Source organism: Musca autumnalis, unplaced genomic scaffold, assembly GCF_047663935.1.
Source record: "Musca autumnalis isolate F117 unplaced genomic scaffold, ASM4766393v1 scaffold_3, whole genome shotgun sequence".
NCBI classification, from domain to species: domain Eukaryota; kingdom Metazoa; phylum Arthropoda; class Insecta; order Diptera; family Muscidae; genus Musca; species Musca autumnalis.
Genome location: NW_027411866.1, coordinates 128,946,103 through 128,960,676, shown reverse-complemented (window position 1 = coordinate 128,960,676; position 14,574 = coordinate 128,946,103). Strand labels below are relative to the sequence as shown.

At 36.0% G+C, this 14,574-nt stretch overlaps 2 protein-coding genes across 8 annotated transcripts in view; both read left to right on the top strand.

Moving 5' to 3' along the window:
• vtd (RAD21 cohesin complex component verthandi) overlaps positions 1-10,108 on the top strand; it is an 80,126-nt gene extending 70,018 nt beyond the window's left edge. For all 6 annotated transcript variants that reach the window (XM_073974371.1, XM_073974372.1, XM_073974374.1 and 3 more), the window contains one exon: positions 7,355-10,108. In XM_073974371.1, the coding sequence (XP_073830472.1) occupies positions 7,562-9,871 (2,310 nt within the window). In that variant the 5' untranslated portion in view covers positions 7,355-7,561 and the 3' untranslated portion in view covers positions 9,872-10,108. The remainder of the gene's footprint in view (positions 1-7,354) is intronic.
• The window catches only part of Moe (moesin), a 134,838-nt gene that overhangs the window by 40,593 nt on the left and 79,671 nt on the right, over positions 1-14,574 (top strand). The gene's annotated exons all lie outside the window — the stretch shown is intronic.

Genomic DNA, 14,574 nt, shown 5'->3' with positions numbered 1-14,574 from the left:
GCGTTCGTTGTGTGTGATCGTTGTTGTCGTATTAAAGAGTAGTGTCTATCGTGTGTAATACTTGAAATGATTTGTACTTCGTACATTTTAATAGATGACAAGACACCTTGAACTTTAGACATCGGAAATAGAATAGACAACACGATTACTATCTAAATACATGTTAGATATGCAATAATCTCCCCCGGCGTCGCAGCTAACCACCTGTTAGACTTTTAAAAAAAGTTTTTAATTATATTGTAAAGCAGGAGAGAAAAAATAAGATGTGTGAGGAGGGCAAACGAAATATGACAATTTTCAAACTTGCATTGATTTTGAATGAAAACGTATTTACGTTTTTCTACAGATCAAAATAGCCTTATAGGTGTGTGTTCTATAGATATAACATATCTTGTAAAGAGCAGAATACCCAAAAAAATGCCTACTTTAGTCTTTAAAAGAGAATGCAATTAACTATGGTGCCTTTCCGCGGTATCAACTTAAGGGAGAAAGTGAAAAAAACTCACGCGAAATTTATATTATATAAACGAAAAATATTTCGAACAGCTCAGTTATGGAACTACTCAACTCTAAAGGGAAAGATACCCAACGAAAAGTTTGCCTCCAAAGAGGCAGTTGAATGATATGTACACGTGATTTGGAAGTGCATCAAATAATGCATTTTCACTCATGATTTTTAGAAGGGAGTGATCCCGGAAAGTGGCACTCCATTGCACAACATTTTAACTGACCCTTTGGCATTGCATTTTAACTGAACCTTTGGCACTGCATTTTAACTGACCCTTTGGCATTGCATTTTAACTGACCCTTTGGGGTAGAATAGGAGGCAGTCTAGAGCACGTGTTTTGAATAACAAAATAAAATGCATTTATTATTTGTGTAAAACAAAAATATTAATAACTTTATTAAATTAACACAAATTATGAAAATTCTCTATTGAATTCAATCGCAAACATGTGTGTTTCCTCCGCTCTTCATTTAATCCAAGCTTAAGTGCTTTTGCTTCATCTGCTAAATGGTGATATTGTCTTCCCATCACCAGTTAAGATTTCGACATGTACTCCAACAGCACTGCATTGGGAAATTTTCTTTTCGTGAGTTACCGGAAAAATGTGCACAAATTAAATATTATTTAGTTTGTATTAACAAATGTTTGGAAATGTTAACACGATTATCTCTTTTTGGAAATGTATTCCGCTGCCTGTAGAGATGTACAAACTGATTTATGTACATGTAACAACTGCTAATAAAATGTAGTGAACGGAGTGCCTTTTTCACGACTCCGTTTGCACTGCATCCGGATGCTGTTAAATTGTGAGGAATTGGAGTGCCTTTTTCACGACTCCGTTGAACTGCCTCCGGATGTTGTTAAAATGTGACAAATGGATGTGATTCTTTGGATTGCATCCAAATGCGGTTAAAATGTGAGGAAGAGTGCCTTTTTCACGACTCCGTTTGAACTGCATAAAAACATGCCGTGAAAGAACTAGTCTACATTGCACTACTTCCAATTTATTTTGCTTGGTATGCATCTCAACTTTCCATAAAACTATAAGAATAGCCCAACAATTTAAATGTCCTCTGTAGAGAGATGTCACCGTATTTTTTATGTAGAAGATTCTTCAACGGTCTTGAATAGGAAGAAGGTCTTCAAATGGTTTAGTCCGCTCTATGCAAAACTTTAATAAGGTGTTCTTTATACCAAAAGATCCTCTAATGGTCTTCTATAGACAGAAGTTATTCTATACAATGTCCTTAAGGACGGAATGCATTCTAAAGGTCTTATAAGCAAAGAAGACAAAGGTCTTCTAAAGCCAGATACGCCTCAAAAGTGTTATATACACAGAAAAATACACTTCATTACGCCGAATGCGGCTCAGAAGCATAAAAAACTTTTGTTGTTTGAAATGTCCTTATGACTTCGTCAGGTTTTGGATATTCATCTCTTTTAATAAAATTGTGTTACTACTTCAATGTTTTTTTTTACCAATGATCAGTCAATCAGTTCTTTTCTTTCCTTCATAATGTTTTTTTATGTAAACTGCCCAACAAAAATATGCAGAAAATTTATATAGTATTTATATATCATATAATAAATTTTACAACACATTCTGTATTTAGTATTGATACCATTGACTGTGAAGGAAATAATTGAAAATAGCAAGTAATCAAACGAAAATCTTTCCTCGTCACGGTTCCTGAAGAGAAGATCATTATCAACATTGATAAGCTCCTTGTGTAACCGAAATAAGCTCGAATTCATATAGACAAATGTTACGTTTTGCGAATCTCCATCCATTTGTTATGTAATTCCCAAAATAATTTTGTTTTACACTCTCTTCTGATTAATTTTTGTCACCATCATGCAGCAGCCGACTCATGCCAAAGCACCTAATAATTTGTGTATTTTTTATTTTGCTCCAATCATTCACATTTGCCTTAAACCAAGAATGGCGCCCAACGTGGGTCTAAAACTAAAAACACCTGTGGTTTGGGAGATGTAAATTTCAATTTCATTTTAGTTTGATTTCTAATTTCTGTTTTGGTAGACATTCACATTTTTTAGCGAAGTGGCGCCCAACGTGGGGTCCATCTAAATGTGAATGTAAATTTCAACTTGTACCATCATGCAGCTGGCGTCTTATGCCAAAGCACCTAATAATCTGTGTATTTTTTATTTTGCTCCAATCATTCACATTTTCCATAAACCATGAATGGCGCCCAACGTGGGACTCAAACTAAAAAAAAACGAATTCTCTAATTTGGGGGATGTAAGTGTGAACATCAGCTTCATTTTAGTTTGATTTTTAATTTATGTTCTGGAAATCATGCACATTTTTGAACAAAGTGGCGCCCAACGTGGGGTCCATATAAATGTGAATGTAAATTTCAACTTGTACCGAAAAATATGAATGTCCTCTGTATAGAGATGACACCGTATTTTTATGTAGAAGATTCTTCAACTGTCTTCAATAGGAGAAGGTCTGTAATGGTATAGTCCGCCCTATGCAAAACTTTAATAAGGTGTTCTTTATACCAAAAGATCCTCTAATGGTCTTCTATAGATCCTAAAAAGGTCTTGTAAAGAGCTGAATGACCATTTCAAGGTCTTCTATAGAGCAGAGGCGGCATTATTTAGCCAGAAGAAGTTATTCTATACAAAGTCCTTAAGGAAGGAAGGCATTCTAAAGGTTTTATATGCAAAGAAGAAAAGCAAAAAACGCCTCAAAAGTGTTATATATACAGCCAAATACACTTCATTAGGCCGAAGGCGGCTCAGACCCATAAAAAACTTTTGTTGTTTGAAATGTCCTTATTACATCGTTAGATTTTGGATCTTCATTTCTTTGAAGAAAATTGTGTTACTACTTCAATGTTTTGTTTTTTTTTTACCAATGATCAGTCAATCAGTTCTTTTCTTTTCTTCATAATGTTTTTTTATGCAAACTGCCCAACAAAAATGTGCAGAAAATTTATATAGTATTTATATATCATATAATAAAGTTTACAACACATTCTGTATTTAGTATTGATACCATTGAGTGTGAAGGAAATAATTGAAAATAGCAAATAATCAAACGAAAATCTTTCCTCGTCACGATTCCTGAATAGAAGATCATTAGCAACATTGATAAGCTCCTTGTGTAACCGAAATAAGCTCGAATTTATATAGACAAATGTTACGTTTTGCGAATCTCCATCCATTTGTATGTAATTCCCAAAATAATTTTGTTTTACACTTTCTTCTGATTAATTTTTGTCACCATCATGCAGCAGCTGACTCATGCCAAAGCACCTAATAATTTGTGTATTTTTTATTTTGTCCAGTCATTCACATTTGCCATAAACCAAGAATGGCGCCCAACGTGGGTCTGAAACTAAAAACACCTGTGGTTTGGGAGATGTAAATTTCAATTTCATTTTATATGCTGTTTATATTAGAACTTTTTGGGAGGTTAACCTTCATTATCAGGATTTGTTTGACGTATATGTAATGGAATTGACATTTAAAACCCAGTGGGTTTGTTAAATCCGGTTATATATAAACGTACTATTAGTTTGATTTCTAATTTCTGTTTTGGTATACATTCACATTTTTTAGCAAAGTTCCATCATGCAGCTGCCGTCTCATGCCAAAGCACCTAATAATTTGTGTATTTTTTATTTTGCTACAATCATTCACATTTTCTATAAACCATGAATGGCGCCCAACGTGGGAATCATACTAAAAAAAAATCTAATTCTCTGATTTGGGTGATGTGAGTGTGAATATCAATTTCATTTTAGTTTGATTTTTAATTTTTGTTCTGGAAATCATTCACGTTTTTTAACAAAGTGGCGCCCAACGTGGGGTCCACCTAAATGGGAATGTAAATTTCAACTTGTGCCGCAAAAACATAAATGTCCTCTGTAGAGAGATGACACCATATTTTTATGTAGAAGATTCTTCAACGGTCTTCAATAGGAAGAAGGCCTTTAAATGGTTTAGTCTGCTCTATGCAAAACTTTAATAAGGCGTTCTTTATACCAAAAGATCCTCTAATTGTCTTCTATAGATCCTAAAAAGGCCTTGTAAAGGGCTGAATCGCCATTTAAAGGTCTTCTACAGAGCAGAGGATGTATTCTTTAGCCAGAAGAAGTTATTCTATACAAAGTCCTTAAGGAAGGAATGCATTCTAAAGGTCTTATATGCAATGAAGACAAAGGTTTTCTAAAGGACGATACGCATCAAAAGTGTTATATACACAGCCAAATACACTTCATTAGGCCGAAGGCGGCTCAGACGCATAAAAAACTTTTGTTGTTTGAAATGTCCTTATGACTTTGTCAGATTTTGGATCTTCATTTCTTTGAAGAAAATTGTGTTACTACTTCAATGTTTTTTTTTATACCAATGAATTCGCTTAATTATTGATCATAACTAAAAATATACATTCAGTACAATACTTAAGAACCACTGTCTGTTTGTGAGTGAGTAGCTGTCGGAGCATTTGAAAATTCAATCAAGTGACTCGATATTCGTCACTTCTATTTGAGGTTTGTTTCTTCATTAAAAGATAAGGAGGTGGGCATACACATATCATATTTAATTTTTACCTAACCTAAAAATAGCAGTACTTAAATACTCTCAAGTGACTACCTACAGTAATTTGCCGACTTTTCAGCCATTTAAATATTGTTTTTGTATTTATTCATAATTTTTTGCAAGTGTTTTATTCAACAGCACATTGCATTTAATTAACGTAGCGTTGATGGGAATTTGAATTCATTTCAAGGTAGAAAAATAAAATAAAATTGCCACTTGTTTGCTCCCCCCTCTACTTGCAAATGCCCACTATGAAGAGGGGCCATTTGCTCAAGTATGAGTGTGTCTGTTTTGTGTTTGTCTGGTAATTATGGTTTCCAATGAATCACTTTGAAAAATATTGTCGGTTATTTTTTTTTTTTCTTTCAAAACACCTAAATAAATTATTCACCCTAAAGAGCCCCATAATCGTCTGCAATGTGTTTGACTGTGTGTTCTTCGTTCCAAATAAGGATCGTAACATTGTTGTTTGTCAAATTTGCACGTTTCTTAGAAATATGTGTTGTGTTCTTTTTTTTTGGTTGGTAGGGAGTCATAACCAATATATTTGAAATTTTAACACGTTTTGGAATTTTTGTTTTTCATACTTTTTGTGTCCCATTTGTGAAGTGCAATTTATTGTGGGATTATGTCACAAAATAACAAATGTTTTGTAACGTATAATATTCAGTGCTACCGTAGTTTTTTTTTCGAAAGTTGAACACTTTGGTTTTAAAATGTTTGACTCATCAAGAAGCTATATAAAAATATTGAATATTTGATAGCAGATATTCGGGGTTACGCTGAACATAAATTCCCCGTGGATTTTCACACTCTCTCTTTCTCTCGGTTAAGTTAAAACATCGGAGGGATAAAACTCACGGCTAATTCACATCCAAAAAGGCTGATTGTAAACACGGCATACCGTCTCACTCAAAACTCACTCTTAGGCACTCTCCTCTTCCTCCAAGTCAGGTTTTATTTTTTATTTTTCTTTCAATTTCAAATTTTGTTTACAAAACTTGACACGCTAAGAAAGGAACATTTCTCTTCATATTATTGGGGGTTATACTGAAAGATAACTCCGCGTGAGTTTTCTCACTTTCCCCGTTAAATTGAAACGGCAGAGAGACAAAATTCACGTGAAGTTTCCATTTGGAATTACCCCCATTTTCAGTTTTTTTCTTTTCTTCACAATGTTTTTTTATTCTAAACTGCCCAACAAAAATATGCAGAAAATTTATATAGAATTTATATATCATATAATAAAGTTTACAACACATTCTGTATTTAGTATTGATAGCATTGACTGTGAAGGAAATATTTGAAAATAGCAAATAATCAAACGATAATCATTCCTCGTCACGGTTCCTGAAGAGATGATCATTAGCAACATTGATAAGCTCGAATTCATATAGACAAATGTTACGAATCTTCATCCATTTGTATGTAATTCCCAAAATAATTTTGTTTTACACTCTCCTCTGATTAATTTTTGTCACCATCATGCAGCAGCCGACTCATGCCAAAGCACCTAATAATTTGTGTTTATTTTTTATTTTGCTCCAATCATTCACATTTGCCATAAACCAAGAATGGCGCCCAACGTGGGGCTAAAACTAAAAACTCCTCTGGTTTTGGGGGATGTAAATGTAAATTTTCTATTTCACTTTAGTTTGATTTCTAATTTCTGTTTTGGTAGACATTCACATTTTTTAGCAAAGTGGCGCCCAACGTGGGGTCCAACTAAAAGTGAATGTAAATTTCAACTTGTTCCATCATGCAGCTGCCGTCTCATGCCAAAGCACCTAATAATTTGTGTATCTTTTATTTTGCTCCAATCATTCACATTTTCCATAAACCATGAATGGCGCCCAACGTGGGACTCAAACTAAAAAAACTAAGTGTGAACATCAATTTAATTTTAGTTTGATTTTTAATTTATGTTCTGAAAATCATTCACATTTTTGAACCAAGTGGCGCCCAATGTGGAGTCCATCTAAATGTGAATGTAAATTTCAACTTGTACCGCAAAAACATAAAAGCAACTGTAGATCTGACCTCTGTTACCCCTGTTTTTTTTTTTGTTTTTTTCCTCAATGATCCTCAGGGTCATTGCTAATTTTTTATTTTCCTTTTTTGTTGTTTTTGTTTTGTTTTTTTTTTCTTCATCCCTAACCTTAACTTTGTATAGTTAGAATTTAAAACAAAAAATTGAAAAAAATTGCAATACAATTTTCTTACAAATTCTTCTCTCTTCTTCTTCATTGCTTATATTTACAATTCCAGAAACGGTAGCAAAAACCAAAAATTTTCACATCAGACAATCTAATGAGAACACTCATTCTACAAGAACAAGAACAACAACTACCACAACTACTTTTCTCTTGAATAGAACCCAACAAAAAACTATTCTTCTAAACAGATTGGTCAGACAACAGACAGCGTCAGAATCGTCGACGTCCTCGTCATCCGCATCCTCCGACACAGTTGAATATGTTTTATGCACACATTATATTGGCCAAAAAAGGCCCTTTGGCAAGAGTATGGCTGGCGGCACATTGGGACAAAAAAATCACAAAGGCTCATGTATTTGAGACGAATATTGAGAAATCCGTTGAGGGTATTATGCAGCCCAAAGTTAAGCTGGCATTGCGTACTTCCGGTCACTTGTTATTGGGCGTTGTGCGTATTTATTCGCGTAAAGCCAAATATTTGCTGGCCGATTGTAATGAGGCCTTTGTAAAAATTAAAATGGCATTTCGCCCGGGCATGGTTGATTTGCCCGAGGGTCATCGTGAGGCCAATGTAAATGCCATTACATTGCCCGAGGTATTTCATGATTTCGATACGGCGTTGCCGGAGTTAAATGATATCGATATTGAGGCCCAATTTGCCATGAATCAATCGCGGGCCGATGAGATAACAATGCGTGAAGATTATGGCAGCATGTCGCATTCCCTGCATGATGATGGTTTCGGTGATATTGGTTTTGGTAGTGATACCCCGGATATGGTAAGGGATCACTTGGATTCGCATATGAATGACCAGCTATTTGAAGACGAGGTAATGCCCCACATGGGGGGTAGACCGGGAGAGGGTAACGAGGCCAGCATTAGTCTCAACGAACCCAGTCATATGTCACAGCCACGTTTGGATATTGAAGAAGCCGATGGTTTTGGTGATGAATTTGGCCAACCGGAACTTTTTGGTGACGAACTCTTTGGTGAGCCGCCACGTTTAGATCCCGAGATTCAACAGCGTTTGGAAAATCTACCCATTATAGAAGATTCTGATGATGACCACTTTGATGTAAGGGCTCCTTCGCCGGCTTCCTCGTGTCCCAATTCTCCGCTACCAACCCATCAAAATGAAGATGACCATGCCCAAATGGAGTCACCAACAAAACAGGCACCCCAAGAGCAAGCCGATGAAAATTTGGAACAATCCACCCTATTACAGAATGAGGAAGAAAGTTTTGCCCTTGCTCCCATTGAGGCATCAGCCTATAAGGGCATCACCAAAAATGCCAAACGTAAACGCAAACTAATCGTCGATGAAGTCAAGAATATATCCGGTGAAGAAATGAAAGCCCAACTGGCCAATACCTCGGATATTGTTACCATTCTGGACTTGGCACCACCCACCAAGCGACTCATGTACTGGAAAGAGACTGGGGGAGTGGAAAAGCTTTTCTCTCTACCCTCTAGGATGATACCAGCCCGAGTCCTCATGATCAACTACAATCGCCATTTGATTTCCCGTTTCACCCCCCTGGAAGATTTTAGCTGCTTGGGTCCAGCCGATATGTTGGCCCTGGATCACATACAAAATGAAAACGAAAATGACAATAATGCCATAATCACCAAAAAGGGAGGACGTAAACGTAAATTGGATGCCATTACCAATGAACCAACCACCGCCGTCGCCGCCACCGCAGTCGCCGATACCACTCTCACCCAACAGAATGTCTCTCTGCCGGAACAGGTGAGAGAACAGGAGAGTTTGATCAATGCCACAGCAGATTCATTACGTTTGGATGTGGCTGCAGGAGGTGTGGGTGGTCCAAATGACTCCACCTTACCGCCAGCCGAGGCCACCATATACGACAATTGCCAACGTAGCCCGAATCCCATGTTTGCCCTCAATGACATTCACAATTTGGACAATTTGAACAGTACCCTTCCCAGTGATTTGGGTAATCTGCATCACGATCTGGACAATGATCATGATCACTTTGACCACGTACACATGACACCGGGCAATTTACATCATGGCCAAATGACGCCGCATCATCCGGAAATTGAAGCCATTGAATCAATACCAAATCTCCCAGTAGATCAAATATCCTCCATACTAAAGGAAGCTGAGAATATGCCACAACAGCAACAACAAGATAATAACGCAACAACACCCAACTTAGCCTCCAGTCTAGCCTCCGATTGGAATGAATGCCCACCACCACCACAAACACCAGCTCCCGCCGCCCCAGCCGCTCCCTCATTTGAAATTCCAACTGCCCCCCAGGAAGAACAACAAGAAGATGAGACCAGTGAACAATTTGAAGAGCGTGTCCTCAATAAGCGTGCCGCCCAAATGTTCTATGCCGTCAAGAATCGCATGGTCACACAGGATTGCCTAGTACTCTCGGAGCTGACGGGCAACAATTCACGCAAACAGGCAGCCCAGAAATTCTATTCGCTGTTGGTGTTGAAAAAATTCCGTGCCCTTAATATCACACAAGAAGGACCCTATGCGGATATTGTTATAACGCGAGGCAGTCTCTTCGATAATCCTAAGCTGTAATTGAATGAATGTTTGATTTTCTTTTTTTTATAATAATTATATATTTTTTTCTTCATTTAACCACCAACCAAACATCCTTTCTACTTATATTTTTTTATTATAATTTCTATTTTTTCGACAAACAAAAAAAAAACGGAGCATGTTTTAATAATAATAAAAATTATATAAGAATAAAAAACAAAAAACAAAAAATAATTTTAATTATAGAAAAAATTTCAACATGTTTTTAAAAATAAACTTAAGTGTTTTATTTTTTATCAGTGGGGGCGGGGAGGGGGAAGAGGAAAGTTTTCTATGGGGAATACAAATTTCAGACCAGAATTCATATTTTTGATTTGCTTCAAATTTGTGTCGACAACATCTTCAGTGCGTATATATCTTGGCTTGTCTACATATTTCGAACGAATATCTCCGAAATCTAATTAATTAATTAATTTTTGATGGCTCCGAACCAAAAAAACACATTTCAGAATTCTTTCAGATTTCGTACAGAGATGTCTGTTTGTCATACTCATACTCTCAAAAATTTAAATGAAAACTTCAACGAATATCCCTCAAATCTAATAATTTGAGTAATTTTGAGTACTCAGAACAAAATAACACAGTTCAGAACTCTTTCAGAATTCGTGCAGAAACATCTTAACACAGTGCCATAAATATTGCTATCAGTCATATTAAATTTGATCCACTTCGAGGTTGCCTAAATTTTAAAAAAATATCCCGGAAATCTAATAATTTAATTAATTTTTGAGTTCTCAGAACAAAATTATACAGTTCAGAATTCTTTCAGAATTTGTACAGAAGTTTCTGAACACAATGTCATCAATATTTCCATCAGTCATATAAAGCGCGACTCATTTCCAGGTTCTCTGAGTGCTCAGAACAAAATATCACAGTTCAGAATTCTTTCAGATTTCGTATGAAATGTTTGAAAACAATGCCATACATTTTCATCGGTCATATAAAGCGTGATCCATTTCGGGATTCTCTACTTTTTCTTATGAAAAAAATCAAAATTTCAATGAAAATTTGAACGAATATTTCGAATATCGATTAGTTTAATTAATTTTTGAGTTCTCAGAACAAAATTATACAGTTCAGAATTCTTTCAGAGTTTGTAAAGAAGTGTCTGAACACAATGCCATCAATATTTCCATCAGTCATATAAAGCGCGACTCATTTCCAGGTTCTCTGAGTGCTCAGAACAAAATATCACAGTTCAGAATTCCATCAGAGTTCGTACAGAAATGTCTGAACCATTTCGAGGTTTTCTACTATGTTAAGAAAAAAATCTTAAAATTCAAAATTCACATGAAATCTAATAATTTGATTAATTTTGAGTACTCAGAGCAAAATAACACAGATCAGAATTCGTACAGAAGTGTCTAAACACAATGCCTTCAAGATTGCCATCAGTTATATAAAACGTGATCCACTTCGCGGATCCCTACTTAAAGAAAAAAACACTGAAAATTCAAAATGAATGTAGACTTTTTGAACATTCTGGGTCATTCATTTTTGGAATATTATGTCCATCGATTGTTGGCCGCGTCTACGTCTTAAGTAGTTCAAATTTGATTCAAATTTGCGACGTTTGAGCATTTCGATTGGTATCTAGCGAATGATACGCGTGATGTTTTTCTCGAAAGCTGTTTTAGACTTTAAATATCATAACAGGAAAAAGTATGACGGTGTGATTTCACACAATCTTGTTAGCCAAAAGGTTGATCCAAAACGTAAAATGATCTGTTCACCGAAGTGTTCTCTCAATAAATCCATAGATTGATGCGATATGTGGGAAGTGGTGCCGTCTTGTTAAAACCAAATTTCGCCGAAACTACGAGCTATAGTCGGTTATCATGGAACGATAACGTTCGCAATTGAATGCTACCTTCCCAACGGCTTCATTTTTGAAGATATGGATCGGACTGGTGATTCCATCAGGCTTGTGGAAGGATGTGGTGGCTATGGTTTAGACCTAAATTGCGTGCCGAGCTTCGGTTCGAATGTGGAGTTGCATTATCAGCCAGTTGCCTAATCAATAGAACGACAAGAGTGTTAGGTGGGTAGGTAATCACGTCCAAATACGTGTGAGTGAATTGATACTCGCACTTCAGTGTGGGAGCGTTGGAAGATGCATTGAACCCAAATGTCGCCGAGAACACGACCTTCAATTTTAGGCATCAAATAGTCGGTTTTAGTGACACTTTAAGAAATATAAACGGATGATTCCACCGGTTCACAAACCACACCAAACCTTTGTTTTTTTTCTGATTGAGGTGGCGATTATGATACAATAATGAATGGGTGATGGTGTTGCGAATAGTCTCAGCAAAAATTTGGATCCGGTAGTCATTACGTAACCCATTACAAAGTAATGTAAACAAGCTTCTTTTCCCATTACAAGTAATCTGAAAAGTAATGGGATACTTCTTAAAAAAATTACAAGGCAAACCTACTTACTTTGCTCCTCACTAAGTAATGAGGACGGTGGCACAGTGAGTGTGTGTCCGACTATAAATCCTAGGGTTGTGTGTTCAACGCTCACTGTCGGCACGCGAGTTTTTTTTTAATTAAAAAATAACAGTTCGTGGTGCACATGTGTACTGCACATTAAAGTTCTTAAGCAACCCTTAATGTTCGTGTGCGTGGCATAGTGTGTAGTGTCTTTGGCTATAAATCAGAGGGTTCGTGTGTTCAACTCGCACAGCAAGCGAAATAAAATAAAGTAAAATAAAAGTAAGAAGTGTGAGGAAATTAAAAAAATCTCTACATCAAATGTTCTAAAAATATAATTTTTTTCAACTTACTTTTCAACTTCTAGTGGTCACAGAATAACTAGTTATTCTAGTGATCATATAATAACTACAAACTGAGTGCGACATGCCCTTGTAAAAATAATGAGGAAGAAAGGGGGTTTGCGAGTAGTTACGGCTGCCAAAAATCCCTTACAAAACCCATGATTTTGGGAGGACATTTTTTGCTGGGGTACGATCAGTAGACAGATTATGTTGACCATAAGATGAGCGAAGTGTACGAAATACATTCCTCACAGAACGTGAATTTTCATAATAAATTTGAACGATTTTTAAACGTTGTTCAGGGGCCAATTACGCTATTCGATTCTATCGAGTATTTGCTCGTGAAAAGGTTTCGACACGATAAAAAACGGCATGACGAGATTCGATCGAAATCGTTGCTTCAATGTTTGGAGAGTAACTCAATTATACTCGATAATTTTACACGAAAACGAATGTTGTCATCCCAACTGTAAGTACTCGGGTCGAAACAACTTGATATCGACTCACATAATTAGGTCCCAGGCCTAAGTCTCACCATGATGAAAACCAAAACAACACTACTATTGCTTTCTGTGTGATCTGAAATAAGCATATTAAATGCTGTCAGAATTCTTCCAGATAGAGGCCTGTAATATTAGGTACTGAAAACCGAAAGACTGATAAGGCAGACTGGGTCTGCCTTGTCTAGTAGCATTTATATTGTATATTTTTCCCATAAGTAGTTTAATGAACCGCCAGTGACGGCCCAACGACCATTTTAAAAAATAATAATAATGAAAGACTAATATAAGAAATAAAAAATTACAAATTTTATCAACAGAAAAGAAGCCATAACGCCATTATATAATAGCAATGGAAAAAAGTGGGTCAAGTATTTATATACAAAGTGGTGGTGTACTTTAGCTTATCGAAAGTTAAATATTATCGAAATCGTCATAAATGCCTAATAAAGAAATTGTGCAATTCATTTATGGATAAGAACGGGGTAGAAGAAAGCAAGGAAATGGGAGAAAGAATGTGACATAATCGAAGTATGTATGCGAAACGAAAAAAACTCCCTCCCAAGGAGTCAGGTTCTCTTACCCACAAAGAGGAAAGGTATTCTTAAGGTCTTCCCTAGTAGACGGTATACCTCTTAAGGGCTTTCTTAGTAGACAGAAGTTCTTTTAAGGTATGCTCTAGTAGGCGGAAACCCTGTAACCCTGTTTCATCAGTAGACAAAAGACTTTTTAAGGTCTTCTTTAGTAGATAGAAAACCTTGCAAGGCCTTCTATTGTAGGCAGAAGATCTTTTAAGGTATATTCTAGTAGACAGAAGACATTTTAAGGTCTTCTGTAGTAAACATAAGACCTTTTAAGGTATTCTCTAGTAGACAGAAGGTCTTTTAATGTCTTCTCTAGTAGACAAAATACTTTTTAAGATTTTCTTTAGTAGATAGAAAACCTTTCAAGGCCTTCTATAGTAGGCAAAAGATCTTTTAAGGTATTCTCTAGTAGACAGAAGGCCTTTTAAGTTATTCTCCAGTAGACAGAAGACCTTTTTATGTCTTTTATAGTTGACAGAAGACCTTTTAAGGTATTCTACTAGACAAAGGACATTTTAAGGTCTTCTATAGTAAACATAAGACCTTTTAAGGTCTTCTATAGTAGACATAAGACCTTTTAATGTATTCTATAGCTGGCAAAAGACCTTTTAATGTCTTGTCTAGTAGACAAAGGACTTTTTAAGGACTTCTGTGGTAGATAGAAATCCTTTCAAGGCCTTCTATAGTAGGCAGAAAATCTTTTAAGGTATTCTCTAGTAGACAGAAGGCCTTTTAAGGTCTTCTTTAGTAGACAGAAGGCCTTTTAAGGTATTATCAACTAGACAGAAGACATTTTAAGGTCTTCTAAAGTAAACATA